We start from the raw sequence: 25544 nt of genomic DNA, 5'->3' as shown, positions 1-25544 counted from the left end.
GTGTGACGTCTTGAGTAATGGCTAAAAAGTATTTTTTGAGGTCACACTGACCTTGACTGTTGATCTTTAGCTACCAAAATCGAATCAGTCTGTCCTTGAGTCCAGGTGAACGTTTTTACCAAATTTGAGGAAATTCCTTCAAGGCATTACGGAGATAATGCGTTCACATGGCCAAAACCGTGTTTTGTGGGGTTACTGTGACTTTGACCTTGACCTTTGACAACCAAAATCTTATCAATTCATCCTTGAGTCCTAGTGAATGTTTGTGCCCAATTTGAAGTTCTGTCAAGGCATTACTGAGATATCATGTCCACAAGAATGGGATGGACGGGTGGACGGACAACCTGAAAGCAATATGCCTCCAGCTCTGGTTGTCACTGGCATGGAGGCATAAAAACCTTGCAAGAGAACATTACACTAAAATAAAAATAGAGTTATTCTGACTTTTACTCCCTAGAATTGAGTCAAGCTCCAAAATATCTGGATCCTATATCTCGCATAGTGTAATTCAACAGCATATTTTGTTACTTCTTTTTCATTGGGTAAATGCCAGGTCTTTCAAACTCCAAGCCCCAGTTTATAACACAGGATTTCTATTAAACATAAAATAAAATAACCCAGATAATGTCATCGGGGTTATTTGCTATGAGGGCTATTTTCTACTTGCTACCGAAGAAATGTGTATATCAGTGGGATGCCCCATTAAAAAGGCCCAGAAAAATGTTATCTACTGTCTCGTAACAACTGGGGAAACTCCATCTTGAGATTGTACGATACAATCAAAGAGCTACTAAATGGACCTTGTGGTGAGGCCGTTTTGTCAACTAACCTTTCAGCAGTAGGAGCTATGAAAGTTTACACCCAGGCTTACATTTGCAACAAAATCTTGTTTTACCCTCCCTTGAACTTCTGAGAACAGATTGCTTGTGAAGCTGATGATTTTGTAACTGAGGCTTTTTTTTTTTTTTGTTTGAGTGTCAGCTGAATGACAAAAATTAATTCAAATGCAATTTCTTTATTTCTATCAAGTTCTCCAGAAAAGTCAATGTAAAGGGCACAGCCTCATAATATAAACTTGTAGTGTGTCACACTATGTCATTTTCTTCCTGTAAAATGGAATAAGAATTATTATCACAGCAATTTTAGTTGGAAAAGAGGTGATGCTAAGGGGAAGCATAAAGCCAGACATTTAGACTTAATGGGCCTTGGTGTGCGTAGGGAGTCACAGACGCTGACTGTGACTTAGTCCACTGGGATTTCACTCCCCCTGTTCTGTACCGGGCAGTAGATGTGCCATGGCTTTTATGGCCCTCTGTAATATTTCATGACCCTATAAATCAGTAAATCAGAGCAAAACTGAAGATGAAAAACACAACAGCCAAAGTCTTCTAAAACAAACACTGCCACAAAAACCCTTCCAGCGTGATGTCTTTTGGCTCAGTGACATTAAGGTCATCAAAATGAGTATGTGCAACCAGGCATCCTAAATGAACTCCCCAAATGGTGTTTCTCATAAGATGGCTTTGAAGTCATTTTTGTTGTAATGGAGCTACACCCCGTTGTGTTGTGGGCTTTTTTCATTTGACTACAACAACCATGTTTGGGCTAATGAATCTTAGATGACTTTGGCTTCACTCTTTGATTGAAAAAAGGAGATACTGGAGGCCCACAGGTCTGGAGAACAGAAAATCAGCCCACTCTAAACCATTACGCTGTCTCGCCTTAATAGGAATGTTTTGTTAAAACAATCTTAATATAATTAAAGTGTAAATCTACAGAGCCCCTCCATGACACAGATACAAGTAACAACAGAACTAATGTGAATGGAACAAGGCATGACGGGGATAGATTTAAACAATGAAGGAATATTGTAAACTATGTCACTTCATTGTACTTATCAAATAACTAAAGCCTTTGCCCTTTTTCCCACTAGACAGCTAAGGTGAATTATTGCTTTTAACAAAAGCAATACTGCCATCTAGTGTAATTAAGACATAATGGACATGTCCTCACTGGCGCAACATATTTAAAAAAAAATAATTGTAAAACAAAACCATACATACTATTTTAAGACAGAAAGGGTCATAATATCAAATAATATGTTTATATTATTCTTTATAATACTGTTTATTTAAACTAAAGAATGTCCATACTGTGTGCAGCAGTGGTAAGAAGACTGATAGTAGGCTAGAGATTGTTAAGAAAGCTAAATCCTACAGAATGACTGTTTGACAGTTTACCCTAGCTGCAGCTCAAAGGCAACTACAACTTTGTAAAAAAAGAAATAATAATAATAATAATAATAAATAATAATAATAATAAATAAAGTCAACAGTTTTATAGTGTTGAGTCTCCAGTTAATAAAGTAGTCATGGGTATGTGAGGCAGCAACTTCTGGTAATACTGATATATACCAGCAATACTTGAGCTGTGAGTAAGTTCTTCAAAAGAAGTCATCCCTCCAAGGTCATGCAGTCAGGTTGATAAAGAGCCTGTACATCTCAAATCAGTAAGTTAGCTCCACCATGTGGAATCCTGGAGAGATAACAAATACCATAAACTGCAGTAATGTGCAGATCACAGAAAGCAGAAAAAGGGAAACTTATGTTGCTCTCCTGAGTTCCATATGAATGAATCTTTACTAAATAATGTTTCTGCCAGCTGGTTTTCTTTCAGATCATGATCCTATGTCTACCCAAATGTGTTTTTCAGTTAATGGTACTAATTTATCACTATATGGTATCAGATCTGTGATAGTATTGGCAGATGTCAGAAAATCAGGTGTTGGACTGGAGTATTGGGAGAGAAGTAAAATTAGTGCAGCTCCAATAATGACAAAGATAAAATGTAACATGTCACATATCTTCATACATATGTTCACATTTTGTTGTAGAAACATTTCGAGAGGAAGTCAGGTATGTGAGGTTCTGTAACTCATTCAGACTTTTTGTATTTTCTACTGTCATTTATGATGCATCCTAGAATGTGATGCATGTGAGTTGTACCAAATAAGCCAAGACTCGTACTCAGATGTTCTTTCACTAAGTCTACAGTTCTGTTTTCTCTGTGTCACCACACTTCCACTTTGAATGTCTGCCATGCTTTCTTTACGTTTTGAATACTGGCTTAGGTGCTGGGATCAACTAAATGCCTGCAGTGACAAATGGTATGACAGTCATAGTCATATCCTGCCTCAGTCTGAGCCCTCCGGCATGTTTGCCTGATATCAGCACATCATTACTTTACTTGAAGGAGACAGTGAGCTGTCTGGGGTGTGTTATGGCAAGCCATCACCATATTCTTCATCTGTTATATTTACAGAAAGCAACATGATATCTACAATACTTTTAATACAAAATGGGCACTGTCATTGTGAACAAGAATTGTACTTACAACTGTTGTTATATTACATCATAATGCATGAAGTCGTCTTGTATCAGCTCTTAAGATTCCTTATGAAGATAAACTTTGTGGATTACAGATATACATATACATATAAATTGATACAGTTTAGTTTAGTGATATGTGCTGTTTGTTTAACACAAAAATATAGCATGACAAATCAAAAAGTACTTAACTAGGGGGTTGAAAAAATATGACCACTGCCAGTGTAATGAGTCTCGCAGTGTCACAGGTTTGGGCACTTTTCATTGTGTAAATGTAAAACACTACACCTAATAGAATCAGTTTGGCTGTCAAACTGTACTTTCCCATACTAGACTTAAATACATTAGTGTCTTCATTGCGAGGTCACTCTGGTACTCACAGATTCAATATCCATTTATTCTTGGTAATAAAAAAATCAATCTGCCAGGTGGTTGGCTGGCTTCCACAGCTGCTGATAATGCAGAGTTGGCTTTTGGCACATTACAAGCAGCTGAAGTGCCTCCAGTGATGTACCCAGAGTTGTCCAGTGTATCTAAGAAATTACTTGTGTATCATTCACATTGATTGTTTAATCAGAGATCGTGACTTGGCTGAATTACCATAAAACAGATGTATTAGAGTTGTATGACAGTTTAATGTGATGGCCCAAGAACAGCATCAACAGCCCACTTTCTATATTAGGTATTTAGATGATGCTCTTGAACAGACCAATTAAGGATGACTGCAGCAGTATGATGAGCTCAAATTCCCAGCTCATATCGCAAAGATTTACATCTACAAAGAGTATGAAGGGCAAAGCAAGGGGCTATAATGTGCTTCCAAAAAATTCTCAAAACACAGAATGATGACTTGATGTAGAAATCAAACAAACTGAATGCTAAGAAAAGTGTTGGAAAAGAACTGTTGAAGTGGCATCTCAGTAATAATGATGCTACAGTTATCACAACAGATCCATAGCCACAGTTCTCAATTCAAAACACCAAACCATGCAAATCTTCTCTCATTAGGTATCAGTGTTGTTTTGCCTCCTTTACAAATAACTATGGTAACAGCTCTGTCATACACACAGCATGTACTGTGTTTTTATTCACTTTGCTTTAACCCTCTTTTCCAGACATTTTAACCAGAATGTAAACACTAACACCACATAGTCACGCACATATAGCATAAACAATCATATAATGGGGCAACCCATAAGAAAAAAGTTCATCTAATAGTGGGAAACCTGATAATGCTGAAAAAAAAATGAATGCATGATTGAATGAAAGAATGAATGAATGAATGATGTTCAACACCGACCCTGATTGCTGCAGGACCTTATAGGTATTACAGTTTTGACCAATCAGGAAGATTAAGACTGACCCCCAGTACCCATCCCTAAGCAGAATGCTGGACGTTGCTGATATCACTAGGAAAACAGTGCACAAAGGATCAAAAAACAACTAAAGATTTTCACAAGACCTGCAGTCACCCTGCTTTAATCCTTGGGCAAAGCCAACTAAACTACAGAGCAGCAGGTGAATACAGATTCAAAATGAATGTGCATCTCTCTTTGTGTGTGGGAGGACTTTCTGATGTCTTTAGTGTTTGATTCAGGACATAATTAATAGTCAGTACTATAAGATAGTAAATATTGTGATAAATATCCTTATATACACTCCTTGCAGTTAACAGTAACCAAATTCAATTGAAAGAATGAAGGTTCCTTGTTATATAATCTTAAGCCCTGTAGAACTAACCCTTTGAAAAATGTCCAACATTAATCTCTCAAAAGCCTGATTCTTAATGTGTGTTGGATAATGGTATTGCATTTTCACCAGTGTTTACTCAGCAGTTCAACTCTGTATTTCTAACTGGAGGAGGAGGAGGAGAAGACCGTCTAATGGCCATACCGGTGCAATTTTCATGATGAATACTGTAAAATTTACTGCTTGAACAGCCAATGTAACAAAAAGAACAAAGTTATCTCCTTGACTGATAGGATAAATAACGGTGCAACATCAATTATTTTTGCCACATAACATTATTTGAAAATATTACAGTAATTTAAAGCTTTTCCTTTTAAGCTTACACTGACATGACATCTTTATAAAGTTATTTATCTTTGCCATCAACGTGACTTGTCATTGTTCACATCTGGCATGGCAAACTAAGCACGCGGGACAAGCTCACTGTCCTGACTGTGTCTCTACAGCAGATAGTTCACCTTGACAAGAATACCATGTCCTCAGCAGAAAGCAGAGAGCACGGGAGGCAGAAAAACTAAAAACAAGATGTCAGCCAAAAGGAAAATGGTAGTAAAAAGAAGTTAAACCTTACGAGCACAGCACAGCAAACTACTAATCCATTTGCATACCACAAATGTATAATCTGACAATTATTTAATTTTTACAGGCTGTACTATGTAATGAGCCCTCTTCTTGTGACAGTGTTTTTGTGTTCCAGTCTCTCACTAAAATCAGTTTCCATACAAAAAGATTCTGCAGGTGGATTAAAGATACATTACAAGCCAAATTTTAACTGGCCACATGGATCTCTGACAAGTACCAGAGATACAGGAAGTAGTTAAACATATGGCAGTTCACCTAATCATAAATTACAAATTAATCAACTAAAAAATAAAGAAACAGTAACAACCTAACACCAGATACACACTCACAGAGTCCTTTTATCAGGAACATCTGTACACCTGCTTATTCATGTAATTATCCAAACATGTGGCAGCAGTGAAATCCAAATGCATGTCAAGAGTTTCTGTTTATGTTCATTTCACACACTTTGTTAATAAGAGAGGTCAGAGGAAAATGGTCAGATTGGTTGGAGCTGACAGGATGGCTAAGGTAACTCAGATAGCCACTCTCTCAACATTGGTGAGCAGAAAAATCTCAGAACAATCCACACCTTGAGGTGAATGAGCTAAAACAGCAGAAGACCACATCAAGTTCCATTCACAGATATCTGAGGCTGTAGTGGATGCGGTTTCTCAACAAAACAGAAAAGCTGAAGACAGAAGACACGTCTAATGAATCTTGCAAATGGTAGGGCCAGAATTTGGCATCAACAGCATGAATCCATGAACCCAACCTTCCTTGTGTCAACAGTCCAGACTGGTGGTGGTCGTGGTGTAATGGTGCGGGGAATGTTTTTTTGGCTCAATTTGGGCTCCTTCATCAAATCATGGTTTGAATGTCACAACCTATCCAAGTATTGTTGCTGGCCATGTGTCTTCTTTTATGGCCACAACATACCACCTTCTAATGGCTACTTGCAGCATGATAATGCACCACTTCCCAAGGAAAAAGTCATCTCAAACTGGTTTCATGAACATGACAATGAGCTCAGTGACCTTCAGTGTTCTCCCTAGTTCGCAACATAAGACCATTAAACAGAACAATCATCACATTTTAGGCTTGAAAGTCTAAAGTTTTGAGACCCTTTATCTGTTAACTCATTATTCTAAATGTCAGGTAAATGTTTGATATTTGGATATAAGGATGGCTCTAATCTTCTCCTAGTCTGGCACTATCCCATCCTCCCACACGATTCATCCTGGCATATGCCAACGCTGAGGCCCATTAATCAGAGTTCATTTCATACAGGCTGAATACACTACTCCCTATTCTCGTGCATTAACCTTGTTGCTGCCCCTTACCACCCCTGAAAGCTGGCACTAGTGTGCTGCATGTGTGTTCTTGTGTGTATGTGTGTGTGTGTGTGTGTGTGTGTGTGTGTGTGTGTGTGTGTGTGTGTGTGTGTGTGTGTGTGTGTGTGTGTGTGTGTGTGTGCATATTTTGAGGCCTTGTCACTTGTTAGTGTAGCAATTCCTGCCATGCTATAAATAAAACCAGTCACAGGGAGGGACGGAAGCCAGTGGAGTGCTTTGACAGCAGAGGGCATAGTGGCCTTGTCCCCCTTGGATATGAGGATTAAATCTGGTAAACAAACTGATAGCTTACTACATGTCTTATATAATGTGCCTTTGCACATTATACATCTGAGTATATTTACTATAATTATGAAATATTTATTTTACTCAGCCCTGGTTCTTAAATACTCTCATTCTATATCAAACTGTTGCTTCACAGTATATTCCTGTTTTATATAGATTGTAACTTACTCCTTATTCTATTTAAAAGTTGTTTTCATGATGTTTAGTGTGGAAGCAGTAAAGAACATTAAGGTCCTATAGTATTCATCTAGTATGCTTAACCTCTATTATCTAGTTATCTGTCAATAAATTAGTCAATCTTACATGTGAACTAAATTTTCAGTGAAGAACAGACAAAATGGTTGGACTGCAACCCTCAATAATTTTCATTATCACTTTTTTTTGTTAACTGATCTTGCTTTTTGACTATAAAATGTCTGAAAATAGTAACATTTCCCAGACCCCAAGAACATGTCTTCAAATTGCATTTTTGGTTGGACCAATTGTCCAAAACCCAAACATATTTAATTTCCAATGATAGAAAACAAAGCAAATACACAGAGTCCTTGGGGCTGGAACCAGAGAATATTGGCATTTGTACTTGATAAGTAACAATTAGTTGTCAAAATAGTATGTGATGAATTTTATGTCACTGAATTAATTATTTCAGCTTTACCCAGGAACAATGCTTTATAAAACCTTGTCCATTAGAGCCTTTCACTAGTACCACAGTAAGAAAAGGAAAACAAAAGTATAATTAAATGTGAAGTATGTGTCACCCTGGTCACAAGTTGTGAGAAAAATAATAACAATGTTCTCTGTCTTGCAGCGGAGCCAAAATAGAAATAGAGTAGAAAACATCTAAGTCTTACCTTGACCCTGGGCATCCTGTAAAAGACCACAGAGAATCAGAACAAGCTGGAAGGTGGAGGACGACACACCGAGTGGGAGCGCTCTGCATCCCACATTACTCTGGATCCTTGTAGCCATGGCACCATTGGGTACTGTGGGAAATAAAATATATAGTGAGAAACAAGCTATTAAGATACTGGCAAGCATTTCCATTTTACTTGAACATTTCTTAATATAGTTAAGGCAAGGGGCCATTAAGCACATGATATGAAAACATGCAAGACTACAGAGTTCATGAGGCCAGACGGAGAAGATAAATGATCTGGCAGATACTTAATTCACCAAATGTTCAGTACTAAATATTAGTCTCTGGCCAAAGTACCAACACTATTATTACAAAAAGCCTTCACTGACCAACAATTTATCAGATGTAATGATAAAACTGTAAACATGCATTCAAGAAAAAAAATTATTATGCTGCCGTTACATTTAATTAAGTATTATCTATTACAACATTGCAGCAAAAAAAAGAAAACAGTAAGAATCTACCAACAATTTTGATATCAAAATAGTTTAAATTAATCACAGTCATATATAACAAAGGTCACCTATAGGATTTGTCACACTTGGCCTATGAGTAAGGGGTCTTAATGTTTGGATTGATGGGATACACGTTCTGGGACTATTTAGTTATTCTTTTTGGGGTTGCCTCAGTATTAGATATTAGGATTTAGGTATTTTGTGGCTGTAATTGTATTTGTACTTGCAGTGACTGGGCGCCTATTAACAAGCATCTGGCTCAGTATCAGTGTGTCCCATTTTCACCCATTGCTGTTTTCCTGTTTTATATGCTTTCACTTGTATTGTATTCTGATTTGTGTGCAATAAATAAATAAGTGAAATGAAATGAAATGAGGCTAATTTGGCCAAAAACTAATGTGAACTGTGAAGACAGCTTAAGTTACTTGTGGTGCTGCAAAGTTATCTTTAACAATGGCAGGTTGGAACAATGTCTAGTGATGTGAAGGTGCACTTATTGCATTACAAGAAAAAATGTGAGTTCCAGACTTGCAAGTCTATCTACAAGGCATCAGAAACAGTGGTCCTACTCCTCTGCCCCCACTATGCGCCCCTCACAATTTCCCAGAACCAACTGTGTCATTTTCAAAATTCCTGTTTTAATCAACCAACACTCCAAAACCCAAAGACATTGCCTTTACTATCATATAAAACAAAGAAAAGCAGCCAGTCCTTTCATTTGAGAAGCTGGGACGAGCAATTGTTTGGCATTTTTGACATAATATCTTTAAGTAATCAATTAGCTTTCTTTTGATTGACTAATCATTTAATTGATTGATTGTTACAGCTTTACTCTGGACCATACTAACTGATTGGATAATGACATAATTAAAAGGAATTACTACAGTGGGCTGCCAAACAATAAAACAAATTAAGCCAATCCAACTATATATTCATAGGAAACAGGAAAAATCATATTCAGTGTGAACATTACATTTCAGCACTAAGCTAAAGACATTTAAACAAACTCCACTTGGCTGAAAAACAGACCAGGTATGATTGCCTACACCTGGCTGCCCCACTAAGGCCTATATATAGACATCCTGTCTGTGTCCTCAGATTAAAAACTGCTACAGGTGTAAGAATAAGCAAGAAAATAGGAGAAACTAAAATAAAATAAAAATATTAATAAAATATTTTCATTTTCTTTTGTAACTATTGATTCTTATTTGGGAGAGCTCAGGAGATTGCTCAGTTTTCAAAAGTTAGACAAAGTCGAGGGTTTACACCCACTACACAAGCCTCTACTGACTACCTGGCTACACCTTGTAATTTTATTTACTGCCAGGGACAAAGGAGTCTGTCACAGTGCTCTCAAATGAAACATAAGTAATCTCTGATCACAGAGTGTTTGTACATATTGGCAGTGGGTCATCTTCATGAGGGCTGTGTACAGCTACTTTGACTCTAATGCCTTTATCTTCCATTGTTTGGTTGCTCAAAACAGGTTAGCAGGACATGCTGAACCTTTAAGAGCTTCCAACTTGTCACCACTGATGAGTAAAAAAACAACCAATGTCAAATGTGGGCAAAGCTCAGTTTTGTCACTCTAATAACTGATGCATGCTGCGTGGCAAAGTTTTCTAAGTGCTCTCATTCACCCTGATGTTTCACAACAGGCTTCCAAAGAAAGAATGACATCAATAGACCTACACTTTTTAAACAGTAATTTATAGAGAGAGAATTATTTGGCATCACTGGACACATAATAAAACCAAATTGCTGTGCTTTCAAATACGAAACATCTCTATGCAAACAACAGGCATTATGTTTGATCATCAGCCATTACATGTCATCCACAATCTAGCAGTATACATCTTTTTCCACCATCCAGTAATGGTAAATAAATGAGTATTGAATATTTAATGGTATTAAAACCTCAGATCAATATACTACAATTATCAGGCACTGAGTTTTAAACATCAAAACCTGTTTGAATTTGTGATTATATCTAGGTATTAAAGTAAATTTCTAAAATTACGCTTAAGTTAGAGAGAAACCTATGGGCTAAATGGACAAAGAAGCCTTGTTCCAGTCCTGTGAACGTGGCCACTTGTCAGCATTTCAAATAGAATTCATATACTACTGTTGTGTTCATTGATGATTGTTTTGCTGGTTAGATAATTAACAAGCCAGACTTTTGTAAGCAGAAAGAAGAAAGGCAAATGCACCATGCAGCAAATTTTCAGATAGCTTTGATTGTATTGTTTATTTTGATACCCCAGTACACTTATCTCGTTTGATCACAGTACTTTTTGTATCACCTACCTCATCACAGCATATAATTTTTAATAAAAACTTCTTACAAAAGATATGGCACTTATGTAAACAAAATATGTAAAGTATGCCTGAGTAGCAACACTTTGAATTTTAACGTCCTAAAATATCAACATTTTAAATATCCTGAAGAGTCGTATTTGAAACATGACTGTAGAAATTTTCCCTCATGAGACAACACCATGTTTGGTATCACATGAAACTAGACTGTCTAGCCTTTCTAGCCATGCCAAACAAATCACAGTATGACCAACACACCTGAAAAGAACTTCATGGTTATCAAAGACACTAGATTTCAATGTGTTACCTCCCTCTTTAGTATTCCAGCCAGTTTATTACCTTTACTATTCATCCAGTACTGAGAAGAGACTGATTAAAACCTTGAGATAGTGCTCAGTAAGATTTTTGTAACAAGTGGCTACATGACCCTGTAGCTCCAATTGTTGTCAGGTATGCGTCATGCGGAAGTCTGTGCTGCTTGTTTATGTCAAGCCCCCAGGAACGGAGGTGTGCGATAAAAACAAATGCATGTGGAGATAAAAGTTAAATGTATGACGACGGGTGTATTGTGTGCAGAGAACAATTATTAGTGAAAACCAAGATATTTTACAGTTAGATTACCTGTGAGTATGCAGAAAAGCATTTGGCACACTTGTCACTGCAAATAGCTAAAATGAAGAGACCACCTCATACAAGCATTGTTGTTATTGGCGGCTTATAATTTCTAGAACAGGTTCCTTAGCCCTTTCACTCAAATTTAGTTTGTTTAAGCAGAAGTATTTTTTTTTTTTTTGCCAGAGCTTTTCAAATCTCACTCCGTGATAAGAACAGGGAGACTTAGTGTTTTTGAAAGTCTCACAGGTGCCTCTTATCCATAGAGCCCAAGCTTGTTCATTTTGCCTTGTACTTGTAGAGCTATTGAATTGGTTAGGTTTTTTTAGCCAGAAATTTAAAAATAAAATTGCCTAGGGCTTAAGAGGTTAAGCAAGAATGCCAAAAATATGAGGTCTTACGAAAGAGAACTCCCTTTTGCTGGCAATTTGGATTATTTATGAGTTATATACTCAAAAGTGAACCAGAGCTGAAAACCATTCAACCATTCAGCGAACAAAATGAATAGTCATAGGAAAAATGCTAGTCACAAACCATCTGTAAGGATACATATATGATTCATGTGATGATGAAACTCAAAGCAGGTACATAAAATATTTAATTTTATAACATGAAGCCAGCTGATAAACACTTTGTTTACATAGATTCCTATCAAGTCTAACTTTTGAAATATGTTGTAAAAATATTAAGGGGGTCTCAGCATACTGCAAGTCTTCCGTGCTGCAGTGAAAGAGTCTAATAACAAACCATGAAGAACTCATAATTTAATGATACTGATGACTGTTACACCCCCATGCCTTGAAACACACATACATAAAGTACCTGTACTGTATCTGCACCTCCGTGTTGCTCCTGCTGTATATCCACAAATGAGTCCAGTTCGAACTGATGCCTGAGTGAGTTTCTTCTCTTTGCCTCCGCTGTACACTCACAACTGGCACAGCTCTCCTCCTGCTCACTAGCCAAATAGCCCATCTGCGAAGACAGAGGGAGGGAAAAGAGAGGAAAAGGAAAAAAGAGAAAAGGAGAGGAAAACCAATGGATGAAAATGGGAAGGAAAGGAAAAGAGAGACAGATTGCTTTAATAATGTAAACTGTCAGGAGCTGCATACTTGGCAAGCCAATGTGCAGAGAGTAAAAATCACAGAGTTCAACTAATTTGATTTCACATTCTCTCAGCGCTGCGGTTTCCTTTTCTATTCATTTGTGTGTATTTCAGCTTTTGAGCTCCAAATCACAAGCCTGGCCGCTGTGCACTTAAATCACAATCTATGCAGGATCTTACTAAAGCACAAGAAAGCGTACCCCTTAACAGGACATTTGAAATTCACAAGTGGGAAAGTATTGTGGAAAAATTGCTTCTTTTTGTCACTTGATAAAAGCTGCAAGGATGTCACATGATTCTGCCTTAAATAAATGAAAAAAAAAACCAAAGTAAAATAGGAGTGATACCATGCGATTGCAAAAACTGAGTCAATATATCAATATATGTTGGCCAATAAGTAACAAGATACTGCAGAACAGAAATGCCAAAGATACGTTTAGATCATTTAGAAACAGTGTCTCCATGCATAGTTTATTTACTAGAAAATTATATCAGATGCTGTATCATTCTCTGAATTTTCAATATATCACTATCAATATCAGCCTTCAAAGTCTAGTACTGGTTGGGCTATACAAAAAAAAAAAAAAAAAACTGTTTTTGATTTTTACAAGATGACAATAACTGTGTTGACGGCTGATGGGTAAAGCTCTCCTTACCCTGAACAACTTCTGTCAAAGTGCTCTTGTGCAAAGCATTAACTGTCACCTACTCTGTCTGGGCTACTCAGTAGAAAAAGGCTGTGAGGCTCATGGACTGTGGTTAGACTGGGCAGCTCTCAAGTGTGTATGCTCTACCTAGGTTATAATGATTTTTAAACCAGTGCTTTTGAATTTAGGTCCAGGATTGACTCCTTTAAGAATAGAAGTCAGTTGTCTCATATTGCTTTATAAAGGATAACAACATACTGCTCTCTGGACTTGTCAGACTGCAGATAAATGCAGCCTAATTCAAACAACCATTTTAGGAATGTTGGAAATGTAATCTAAACACTGTGATTTCAGTCCTTATAATTAAGGTTGATATTATTTCGGAACCCCTCTGTGACGACTGTATCTCCCCACCCGAAACAGGAGGATGGTCACAGCAGAGGTCAGCTACATGATAGAAACTCTCAAGTTTGTTAGAAATAAGAACTTGCACAAAAAGATAAGCTGACATATGGATTTGAACCTGGGTATGGTCTACAGCTGAAGGACAGTCCCCCTGCTGACTACACACCCTGCTGCCCAAAAGGTACATCAGCCATATGCATTGTCACCTTTGAATTCACAGATCCTCCCCTTAAAATAGAACGATGGTTCTCTTTCACTTCAAGGACCCCTAGACTGACACAAACTAGCCCATGGACCCTCATTTGATAAGAATTTGTCCCACGGTCACCCATCTGATAAAGTTTTTGCTTTTAGATGTTTTATCAAAGAAAGTGTTTCAAACTCATGACCAAAATAGTCAAGCACTCTGTCATTCTGTTACGTATGAGCGGAGTTACAGTGAGACAAATCATTCCCTTTTTTGCTTGGGAAATCACTTTGAGAACCACTGAAAAAGAAAACACCAACACTATGCAGCAACGTGTCTTTGAATAGGTCTAAAAATGTTCACTGCACATTCAGGCCAACACATCCAAAATAATCATGCTGGGTGACATAAAGCAGTCCTTAATGTCACTTCTCTCACCACATCTCTCATGGTAAACTGCTGTTGTATATTGTAGAATCACCTACAGCTCAATTATTGTTGATATGTACAATAACCATACACAATATCACCCTCATAACACTCGTCAATTTTGCCTCTTACTGTCAAGTTATTGTACCTGGCTACGTTTTGTGGCTTTGTGGTCTAGGTGGCTGGGCTGCTTATCGACGACAGTATATACATTATTTTTGGAAAAAAAAAAAAAAAAAAAAACACACAATATCTCTTTATAGTGGTAGCTCACCTCTTAATTCCAGTTGACACAAAGCCAAGTGAAATGCCGCGAACAGACGACAAATAATTGATATAAGACGAAATGAAAATTGGATTCCTAACACCAGTCATTTCGTGGAGTTTTATGAAGTAAAAACTCGAACTTTTACAGCAGGTTCGTCTACCTTTCGGTCTTTTTTCCTGCCGGTAAAAATGTAATTTGAGCTTGACTGACCTTGTTTTTCGACTTACACTAACGGTGACAGCTACCTGTAGGAAGAGAAACCGTCAGCACCTGTCCAGCGCGCGTAACCCGCGCTCTGTTAATTGTCTATTGGCTACGTCATACGCAAGGAGCTGTAGACTGACGTCACGAGTCAACCTAAATTTGGACCTGACACCATGATAAAGTTAAAAAAAAAATAAATAAATAAATAAATAAAATAAATAAAACTTTGATTTGCAGTTTTTGATGATTGACAGACGTGGCACCCTTAAATAATAATTAAAAAAAAAACAAACAAAACTTCATTTTCTCTGAAACAAGAAACTAACAGTAATAAATTGGCATCCACTATGTTTTTATTCCATATTGAATAGAACCATTGCTTTTCAATTTCAGTGCAACACATCATATCAAATAATACAACAAATGGAAATAACATGGACCAAAAATAATGGGACCCCGCTACACTTTTTAGGAGACAGGCTGGTCCACTCTTCTTGAGCAAACTGATCCACCTCCCAGGTGATGGCCGCTTTCACCTAACACCTAACCCGAACTGCGAGTTTCAGCTCTTTCCACAGATGATCAGTTAAATTAAGACCAGGACTCATTGCAGGCCTCCTCAGGATGGTCCGATGTCTTATCCATTCTTGGCTGTTTTGAGATGTAAATTTTGGGTCATTATCCTATTGGAAGAGCTATGACCTGCCACATAGACAGAGAGATTTCTGACACTGGGCAATATCTTTCCCTCCACAATGCACTGATGATCGTCTGATTTCACTGCACCCTCTACATTTCAACCGTGTAACATAAGTGAGCCTCCTCCATGTTTCACAGTGGGGATAGTGTTCTGCTTCATTTTATTTGCTCGGTAAACATAGAGCTGATGTTACTTATCAAAAAACTCTCATTTTGTTTCATGTGTCAAAAAGACAGTGTCAGAGAAGCTTGCATTTTAGCAAACTCTTGTCAGGCTTTTTTATGTTTCTCTTTCAAAAGTAGGGTCTTCCTATTTTGCTCTTCTCTAGAGGTCTTGGCACGACAAAACAAAGCTTGGGGAACATAGAGGAATGCTGAACTGCTGTAAATACAGCCTTCAATGATGCACCACATTCAAGCTGCAACTGACAGGTCAAGTCCGTGAGCTTGATGGAAACGGCACTTGGGGATTGCTTAACAGTTACTGGCCAAAGGCCGTAACATAGTAGTGTTGCAACATCCTTTTCATGCTTTCAAAATTGGAACCAAACATCATGAGGCCTTTCTAAAATGCATGACAGAGATAGAGAAGCTGTTACATGTTGCACATTTTTGTTTTTCCTTTTCATCTTCGTACTCTTGTGAGCAGTGGATGTGACTGTTTTATTGATACATACCTACAATGTACATACAAACATCAATTACCTTGATAATCAAAAACTTTTATTAAATTGGACATTTCACATTTGCTTGAAAGAGTAAGATCACAACGTAAACTTTTTAAAAACAGTAGATTACAACATGAGAAGCTCAGACAGATTTGACCTAACACATCGCTCAACTTTGAAGTAAAAAATTTTCACTACACTGACTATTTACCACAAAAAAAACAAAACAAAAACTGAGGGTCTGCGGTGCACGAGCTGAAGTGATCAAAGTACCCAGCTTGTCTATGAATCTTTTTATGTAGACAGATTCAGCTCACCACTTACTGATCTTCCACATTGTTCAATGTCCACAAACTATTGCACAAAGGCAAAAACACATAATTTAAGAGAAACAAAAACCTGGGACATTGAGCAGACCACAGTCAAAAAAATGATCTGCCTCCTCTGAAATCAGCAACACCTGACACCGATCTACCTGGCAACAATTGACAAACTTCTAATTAAAAGGAGGAGGACACGTCGTCGCACCAATGTCGACCTGAATTCCATGTCACATGACAAATGGACGCACACATAGGAAAGTAAAACTTGGGGCACCTGTTGTGTTCGTCATTTCCGGTGAGTGCACAACGGCAGTGTTTGATTTACAACCACAACCCTGCTGAAGTGTACGCACTACACTAGGGTGTACACTGTGTACAGTGTACACTGTACACGGTGTACGATATGGCAGTATACTGACAGTATACTGTCCGATATGAGACACAGCAGTGGTCTCATTACTGTATTACAGTGGTGCACTATTCTGAGTGCAAAATCAGGAAGGGTAAATGAAGCAAATTAACATGTGTTTTGTATTAATCTTTAGCAGTGTGTTATGGGGATAATGCAGAATATAAGACTCAATATTGACCTTTCAAACAGTGGAAGATCTGAAGTCATTACACCGAGACACATGAGGACATCCAAGAATAACATCTCTGATCTACCAACAGTATCTTGAAGCTGACTACAGGTGTCATTGCACTTATTCAGGCTCTTTATTGCTCAGTCAAGTTAATTCTAAAGTCAACACTTTCTTTTAACAATACTAAATTTACAAACCGAAAACATTTCAGGCATGTACAAAACATTCATTCATAGTAAACATACAGTATGTAAACTGCTGTGCTGTTAGTTCAGAGCTGGTCTTTGCTGTTTGGTCCTTCAGTTTGTTGAGCTGGCGATTCCAGTAAGGATCTTGACTCTAGCTGAGCAACAGGGCGCGTCTCCTGAGTACACCAAGGATGACTAGGAGTATCATTGGAGCTGCAACCACAGCAACAGTAGTGGAGAACTGTGGGAAATAACATGACCAAAATGTCAACATCACAATTGAGTCTTTACTGATGTGTCTGTTGGCCTGCTGCTGTATTTACAATGGCGGAAAGTAGCACATTTATTCAAGCACTCTACTTAAGTTTTTGTTTTCCTGCTAATACTTGTGTACTTTCACTCGAGTAAAAATTTGAATGCAGAAGCTTTATTTGTATTTTTACATTATAGCATTTTTACTTCTACTCTAGTAATGTGATCTTGGCCCACTGGTCTTCCACTTCACTAATGTAACTTTTTTTTTCTTTTTATATACACTATATTGCCAAGTATTCGCTCACCTGCCTTGACTCGCATATGAACTTAAGTGACAATTCTTAATCCATAGGGTTTAATATGAAGTCGGTCCACCCTTTGCAGCTATAACAGCTTCAACTCTTCTGGGAAGGCTGTCCACAAGGTTCAGGAGTGTGTTTATGGGAATTCGTGACCATTCTTCCAGAAGCGCATTTGTGAGGTCACACACATGTTGGACGAGAAGACCTGGCTCTCAGTCTCCGCTCTAATTCATCCCAAAGGTGTTCTGCAGGCCAGTCAAGTTCATTCACACCAAACTCTCTCATCCATGTCTTTATGGACCTTGCTTTGTGCACTGGTGCACAGTCATGTTGGAAGAGGAAGGGGCCATCTCCAAACTGTTCCCACAAAGTTGGGAGCATGGAATTGTCCAAAATCTCTTGGTATGCAGAAGCATTCAGAGTTCCTTTCACTGGAAGTAAGGGGCCAAGCCCAGCTCCTGAAAAACAACCCCACACCATGACCCCCCCTCCACCAAACTTTACACTTGGCACAATGCAGTCAGACAAGTACCGTTCTCCTGGCAACCACCAAACCCAGACTCGTCCATCAGATTGCCAAATGGAGAAGCGCGATTCGTCACTCCAGAGAACACGTCTCCACTGCTCTAGAGTCCAGTGCCGGCGTGCTTTACACCACTGCATCCGATGCTTTGCATTGCACTTGGTGATGTATGGCTTGGATGCAGCTGCTCGGCCATGGAAACCCATTCCATGAAGCTCTCTACGCACTGTTCTTGAGCTAATCTGAAGGCCACATGAAGTTTGGAGGTCTGTAGCGATTGACTCTACAGAAAGTTGGCGACCTCTGCGCACTATGCGCCTCAGCATCCGCTGACCCCGCTCCGTCAGTTTACGTGGCCTACCACTTCGTGGCTGAGTTGCTGTCATTCCCAATCGCTTCCACTTTGTTATACTACCACTGACAGTTGACTGTGGAATATTTAGGAGCGAGGAAATTTCACGACTGGACTTGTTGCACAGGTGGCATCCTATCACAGTACCACGCTGGAACTCACTGAGCTCCTGAGAGCAACCCATTCTTTCACAAATGTTTGTAGAAACAGTCTGCATGCCTAGGTGCTTGATTTTATACACCTGTGGCCATGGAGGTGATTGGAACATCTGATTTCAACTATTTGGATGGGTGAGTGAGTACTTTTGGCAATACAGTGTATGTACAGTGGTTGCAAATGTACCTTCAACATATTACACTGACCTTAATAGCACCACTATGGTCTTTTTGGAACGATTGAAGACACACATTGAAGAGGGCAAGGCTGCAAGGCAAGTAGGAATCCGTGTCTTCTGAGTCTCTGCATCTTTTGGAAGAAAGTATGGAATCATTTTTCTTAAAGATTTACGTTGAAGACAGTGTACTGCACTTTCACAAGTGATGTAGTATGTGCACATACAATTTGAACACACCTTTTATACAAAGTACTTAGAAGCAAACTTTTGTCTGCGAGGTACAGCTCTGAGAGGCCCAGTTCAGTCAGTACTGACAGCGGGAGCCTGAAACCCTCTTCAGCAAGGAGGCCAAGGTTGTACCATCCCTGTAGAAGAACTGTATGACTTACACACACACACGACTTGAAAAAATATACATAAAAACTTGATTTAAATGAAGCCGACCTGTGGCTCGTCTCTTAGTGCTGCCAGTTTGTACATCTCTGCTGCAGACAACAAGTTCTTCTGCCCTTTAACCTGCCCCTCATATAACAGGTCACCCATCCTAATCAAAGCTGGAGAGATGATAGAATCAGAGGTCAAATAAAGTACAGCATGTTTGTGCACAAGTCTGCAAATATGTAAGTTTCAAAAGGGATTTACCATAAGTGTCAGGACTTTGACTTTGGATTGTGAGGTTGTAATATCTCAACATACAGTGTGATGCAAAGGCGGGATCCAGAAAACCTCCCTATTGACATACAGAGTGAAAATAAATTCTGACTGTTGAGTGAGAGAAGTGGTCACATGACACTGACACTACAGCTAATAGTCAGAAATCTCACATGTACAGTTCTATGACTCACCGTGTTTTGTTCACAGAGATATGCAGCATTGAACTGTGCAGCTTCATACCCCGACTCAGCAGCCACCATGAAATATAAAAGTGAGCTGAACCTGTTGAAAAGCTAGAACGTCAATTTGCTGTAGCTGCAATCAAGCATCCTTGATCAGGACAGGATCACGGCAAGTGTGAAAAAAGAGAAAAAGATTACATGTCATTCTTAAGATATGAATCCAAGGCTTTCCGTAAGACACTGCCCAGGTATCCGTTGTGCTCAGCCGCCCACTTTACCCACCTGCAGACAGTTGAAAAGAGTTTTCAGTCATAAGATATGTGATATATGTGAGGTGAAATAAATAAAAGGATAATTAACTAACAAAACAGCATCTGATGGACGTCTGTTGACGTGGCCGGGCAACCCAGTGGTCCAGAAGTCTGCAAGTTGAAGTGCCCCTCTGATGCTGCCTCTTTCTGCTGACTTCAGATAGTACTTATAGGCCATATACTGTGGGAAAGACACATTTTTTGCCTCTTGATTTAGACACTCAAGACGAGTGTGTTAGTACACTAGTAGCTGATGCATTTTTTTTTTTTTTTACAGCTGAGCTCACCTGGTCAGCAGCTTTTCCTGGATACAGACCCTGTGAGTATATGACACCAAGATTCAAAGCAGCATCTGGACTCTCGAGGAGATCAGCTTGTTCCCACAGCTTCACTGCCTGCTCGTAGTCCTGTTCAAACTGCTCGTAGTACCAGGCCAGGGCATTGATTGCAGGAACAAAACCCTGTGGGACAGAATATTGTGAGAAGAACTTTGGGGTGTGCAGACTGATGACAGCAGTAATGCAGTAATGTCATGAAGTTGTGACCATACAGAACCTGGTCCATCGCTCTCTTGAGGAAAGTCACAGCTTTAGGAACATCCTTTTCAACCCCACGTCCCTACAGGGAAAAACATTTATATCAGATAAATAATATAATAATATAAATTGATAAAGCCAGAGGAGTTGGTACTCTTTCAGGAGGATCGCACACCACTGTTAAAGAATTGTAAATCTGACCTGCAGTAGGACTACGCCATAGTCATACATTGACACCGGGTCCCCCAACTGGACAGCTCCCCTTTCATAGTGTCTCACAGCCTTCTGAATGTCTGGAGACACTCCCTGCTGACCCCAGAATAGCATGCGGGCAATAGCTTGCTGCAAGACAGTTTAGAAAATATTACATGATAAAATAGTCTCACCTTGTTCATGTGTCATTTTCTTCTTACCGTCCAAGTCGCACTTTGAGACACAAACTTAAAATTTTTGTCGTGGCAGTTCCCAAATTCTGCAACAGCCACAAACCTCATTTCTTAAAATCTGTCATATATTTGTATTTATTTTTATCACGCTTTTTTTTTTCATCTGACTTTCTGTGCTTTCACATATTCAGAGATGACGGGGTACCTCAGCTTCAGCTGCACCCCTGCGTGCCTGCAGTTTCAGCCACTGGAAGATATGGTGGTCTTCACTGGTCTGCTGACTAATCACCTCATCATTGTTCAGGTAAACAGCCTCAACAAATGTCTAAAAAAAGAAAGGAACGAGAGAGCGCGTGTAAAAGTCCATGGATTTCATTTTCTTTTGTTCCAGAAATGCTGCTGTGTGCTTTGAATGAAATGTGCGCTGTTTTTTCTGCAATGTAATAATATAATGTTTATCATACTGTTATCTTTTCTTTGTATGGAAACCAAAGGTAAACTTATTGATGATAGAAATCTGGAAACTATACCCACAATAAGGGGAGCAGAAAATGAATTACCATATCACATATTAGCTCATATGTTGTAATAAACCCACAGGTACATAATCTGAAAAAAATATGTGTAGATTAGATGTACGAGGTTTTTTTTTCCCCAGCCTCTGCAGCACAATCACTGTATGTCTGACACGGCTAGTAATATACTGTCAAAACACAGTTCCCTAACCTCTTGTGTTATATTCTTTCACAAATATGTTCATAATAACAGTGCATATTAGGTAAGGAAAGCTTATTGTTATTAAATGTAGTTATGCAAAATGAGTTACCTGCTCTGGTGTGGGATTATGGCGGTCTAAAGTTGTCTGTTTAGCAATATTTGCATAATATGCATAGGCCAGGTCTTGGTCTGTGGGGAGACCGTGCAGCCCCTGGTGGTGCAGGTGCCCAAGATGTAGAAGTGCTAATCGATCATCCCTCTGGGCTGCCAGCAGGGCAAGTAGCCAAGCCTGCACCAAACACAAGGGCATGAGAGAACATAAAAAATTGGACACGTTCACCACAGACATAGTTTTACTATGATCCTGACGCAGAAACACACACACCTTGTTGGGCTGTTTCTTGACTCCCAGGCCAGTGCTGTAGAGCACTGACGACATGTGCAGAGCTCTGTTATCAGCCAAGCAGCCAGCTTGAAGCAGCAGTGGTAACACTCGTCCAACCACTCCAGTGCTGCTCGCTCTGCCCAGCTTATGAAGTGATAAGGAGTACAGCGCTCTGCCCACAGCTGCCAGGCTAACCCTTCCTCCTGCAAGTCAGCAATGGAACTGCTTTCAGTGGTTTATCTTAAATAACACACTGATACAATAAGTGAATAATGAGTAGAACAACCCTTCACAAGCAAGTGGGTCAGTTATTACAAACTCATGCTGTGCCAAACTTTCCTCAAGACTGCAGATCTTATTTTAAATTTCAGTGGAGATCTCAAAGTCGCCTAAATATGTGAATTAGTGAAATATCTATAAATTGATGCCAAAAACATCCAGAATATTTCCATTTGATGGAATCAGATGGCAGTAAAACATTCATAAGTAAAACTGTGAAGAGTGATCCTCCTTTCGCAGTGTTATATCATCAATATGTTACCCTGTAGTATGTATGTCAGTGCTGTAGATGGTGCAGGGGTCTCATGTTTGAACAAGGTTACTAACTGCAGCTGCAAATTTGGTGGTGTAGTTTTTGTCCTCAAGTTCGGCACTAGTTATAGTTATAGTTGCCTCCCGTCATTGGATATTTTGTCCCAGTGCTCCACAGATTAATTTTGTGCACTTTATCTCTTACCATGTTTGAAAGCAAATAACTTGGACAGTCTGGCAGCTTGTCTTCTGTGAGGGACAGCTGCCTCCCACTGCTCACACTGTGAATCTGATGGTGGTCTGTCCTTTGTCACCCACTTGTGGAAAGCATGAAAACAGGTCTCTGGAAAAACAGCACAATTTCAGCACAGCATAGCTTCTTTGTACCTGTGGTAGCGCTACAGAATATTTCCGATACAGTCATTTTGGCACCACCTAGTGGATATATAAGTCTACTACCAGACTCTGTCCTCTGTTTGGCCTTCATTGAGTAGCCACTGATTTTCATGCTCAACTCAAGATGAAATTCTTGACAGTTCTGCAGCCATCCAGCGAGGTTCACATCCTTAAGAACATCTGGAATAACAGCTTCAGACTGGAGAAGAGAGAAATCATCAGACTCTAATGTGGCAAACAGTTGGGAAACTAACTGTGGGCAGCTGCAGTGTCTTACCATGCCGTGAGGCGATATTCTGTTGCGGTAGTAAACCACTGGTCCAAAATACCCCTCCACGCCATTTATATACTTTCCTCCTCCAATCACAAAATACCCCTCTGTGTCATCCAGCGTGAGAGTGTGTCTCAGCCTATGAGACGTAGTGTTAAATGGCATGAATAACACTTGAAGTGCATTTGCATTTCTGTTGTTAACAGAGTGAAATCACTTTGTCATGTTAAGAGTACACTTACAGATATTCTTTAGATCGAACCATTCCCTGCTCCTGATTCACGCACACCATGGAGACAGTCATCTGAGATACAGTCACAATGGCAACTTTATTTTTCACTTTTACCATTATTACCAGTATTTACAGGCTGCAGTGCTCTCGCCTGTCAACAAGAGACTACTCACCGCTTGACCCTGCAACATCAAACTGAGTTGGCACCACTCTCTCAAAGGCACCTTGAATGGAGAGAGGAACGCAGAGGATTCCTCAGACCCTCCATTCACCTGGATGTGTAGCTTGCCTGCGTTTGAGACACGAGTGTAAGTACTGGGTGGTTACATGAAGAGAATATCTGAGAGGTGAGAGAAAAATCTTAATCATACCTGAGTTCGTGAGGAACAATGTTGGTGTGACGTAGTTATTATCAGAGTCTATATGATGAAACACTCCACACATGCTTTCCTGGCAGTGTCTGGTCACAAATATCCAGATGGTGAACAAGCACCTGGCAAGAACACAAGAACACATCCTTCACTGACCTAAAGTGCACCTCTGTAGCTGTGCAACAGACCATGCATAGTGTGACTTTTGTCTTACCATGGGAAAGAGATGGCTTTAACACGCAAATACTCCAGGACCTCGCTGCTGTGCGGGTCCAGGGTCTTTGTGATACCAAATTCTTCTCCAGTTGAAGCATAAATTGAAGACAGCAAAGGCACGGTTTCTGCACGAGACATCAACATGCATAGTTGTTCTCTGATTTTAAAATGCCGACAGAGGACATGCTGCAAACTTGGCCTGTTTTTGATATCCTGGCCTTTATCAACTCAACCGAAACAGGAAACCTTACCTTGCTCCAAAGGGCATTGTGGCTTTAAAAACTCTTGAGTTAATTGCAGCATTTGTTTACTCCAGCCAATGCAGAGCTGGTGCTGTTTAACAGGTCGACTAAAGAAGGGCATAGGCTGCAGACTTGCCACATCCTGAGCGGCGATATACCCCTCAGTGTCTTCAAATCCACTGTATCTGACCGAGGCCCGAAGGATACAACTCAGCACCCACGGAGACTCTGGAACAATCCCATCAGCTTGATACACCAGCCAGTCCGGCAGGTTTAGATCCACAGTCCTTATTTTGGGGTCACCTGGGACGCAGCTCCACCGTCTTAGCAGGAGGGTGGAAATGATGCCACTGTCTAAAGATACAATACAGTCCAGCTGTACTGCAGCAGGTTCTTCGCAAGAGTAAAGTATTTCCAAATGATGGTCTGGCACAGGCTCCTCTGGAGGATTCAGGAGTGCGACCTCATCTAAACCCCAGACAATCTGTTTGTGACAAAAGACACGTACAGATACAATTGCACATGCTCATACACAGAGTTGCTAATGGCATCTGTTAAAAGCAGAAGGGACCACTGTTTCAGAGGTCAAGAGATGAAACCTGCTCGTACCTGCATGCTGAGGCAAAATAGATGGCAGACATATTTGTACAGTGTATGGAAATCCATGGTCCACACAGTGTTGTCATTAATCTCTCCATTAAAGATTTTCAGTCTAAAAAGAAACAAGAAGCCTCAAGATCCGGACCTCATCCTGCTCCACCTCAGTTAGTTGAAGCTTAGGTAAATATTTAACAGCACATTGCTCCACCCAATCACTATTTACACAGTGTAGTTAGGGTGGACCTTTGTCAATCCGGCTACATAGCAATACTTAAAATACAATAAAGGTAAACTGACTTAATTCACCTGTTAGGCAGACTGTACATTTACATTTTCATTTTGATTTGTAGCAAACTTATTATACATGCTGCCATCTTTGAGACTTTGTATTTCAGAGAAGAAACCT

The 25544-nt window shown here is 39.5% G+C and overlaps 2 protein-coding genes across 4 annotated transcripts in view; both read right to left on the bottom strand.

Annotated features, from left to right (window-relative positions):
- Positions 1 to 14974, bottom strand: part of robo2 (roundabout, axon guidance receptor, homolog 2 (Drosophila)) — a 314222-nt gene extending 299248 nt beyond the window's left edge. The window contains exons 1-3 of one of the 3 annotated variants that reach the window (XM_071495715.1): positions 14904 to 14974; positions 12458 to 12610; positions 8188 to 8319 (exon numbers count right to left, since the gene is read on the bottom strand). In XM_071495715.1, coding sequence (XP_071351816.1) covers positions 8188 to 8305 — 118 coding nt within the window. In that variant the 5' untranslated portion in view covers positions 8306 to 8319; positions 12458 to 12610; positions 14904 to 14974. Of the gene's footprint in view, positions 1 to 8187; positions 8320 to 12457; positions 12611 to 14682 lie in introns of all 3 variants that reach the window. The other 2 variants (XM_071495714.1, XM_071495713.1) reach the window with 2 other exon arrangements.
- Positions 14975 to 16059: 1085 nt separating this feature from the next.
- LOC139632297 (protein sel-1 homolog 3) lies at positions 16060 to 25303 on the bottom strand. Its single transcript, XM_071497169.1, has 23 exons — positions 25148 to 25303; positions 24548 to 25022; positions 24295 to 24421; positions 24081 to 24202; positions 23883 to 23998; positions 23720 to 23781; positions 23484 to 23616; positions 23270 to 23405; positions 23016 to 23153; positions 22280 to 22482; positions 22004 to 22183; positions 21383 to 21502; positions 20993 to 21133; positions 20811 to 20873; positions 20543 to 20716; positions 20309 to 20436; positions 20143 to 20226; positions 19954 to 20044; positions 19751 to 19838; positions 19553 to 19662; positions 19346 to 19473; positions 19137 to 19239; positions 16060 to 17583 (listed from the first exon to the last, which is right to left on the bottom strand). Exons 1-23 carry the CDS (start codon positions 25202 to 25204, stop codon positions 17494 to 17496), a joined length of 3069 nt encoding a protein of 1022 aa, XP_071353270.1. The 5' UTR covers positions 25205 to 25303; the 3' UTR covers positions 16060 to 17493.
- Between the last annotated feature and the right edge of the window lie 241 nt (positions 25304 to 25544).

Source organism: Trachinotus anak, unplaced genomic scaffold, assembly GCF_046630095.1.
Source record: "Trachinotus anak isolate AG129_WGS33_773 ecotype Australia unplaced genomic scaffold, CSIRO_AGI_Tana_v1 ptg000014l, whole genome shotgun sequence".
Classification (NCBI taxonomy): domain Eukaryota; kingdom Metazoa; phylum Chordata; class Actinopteri; order Carangiformes; family Carangidae; genus Trachinotus; species Trachinotus anak.
This window is presented reverse-complemented; position numbering and strand designations above follow the sequence as displayed.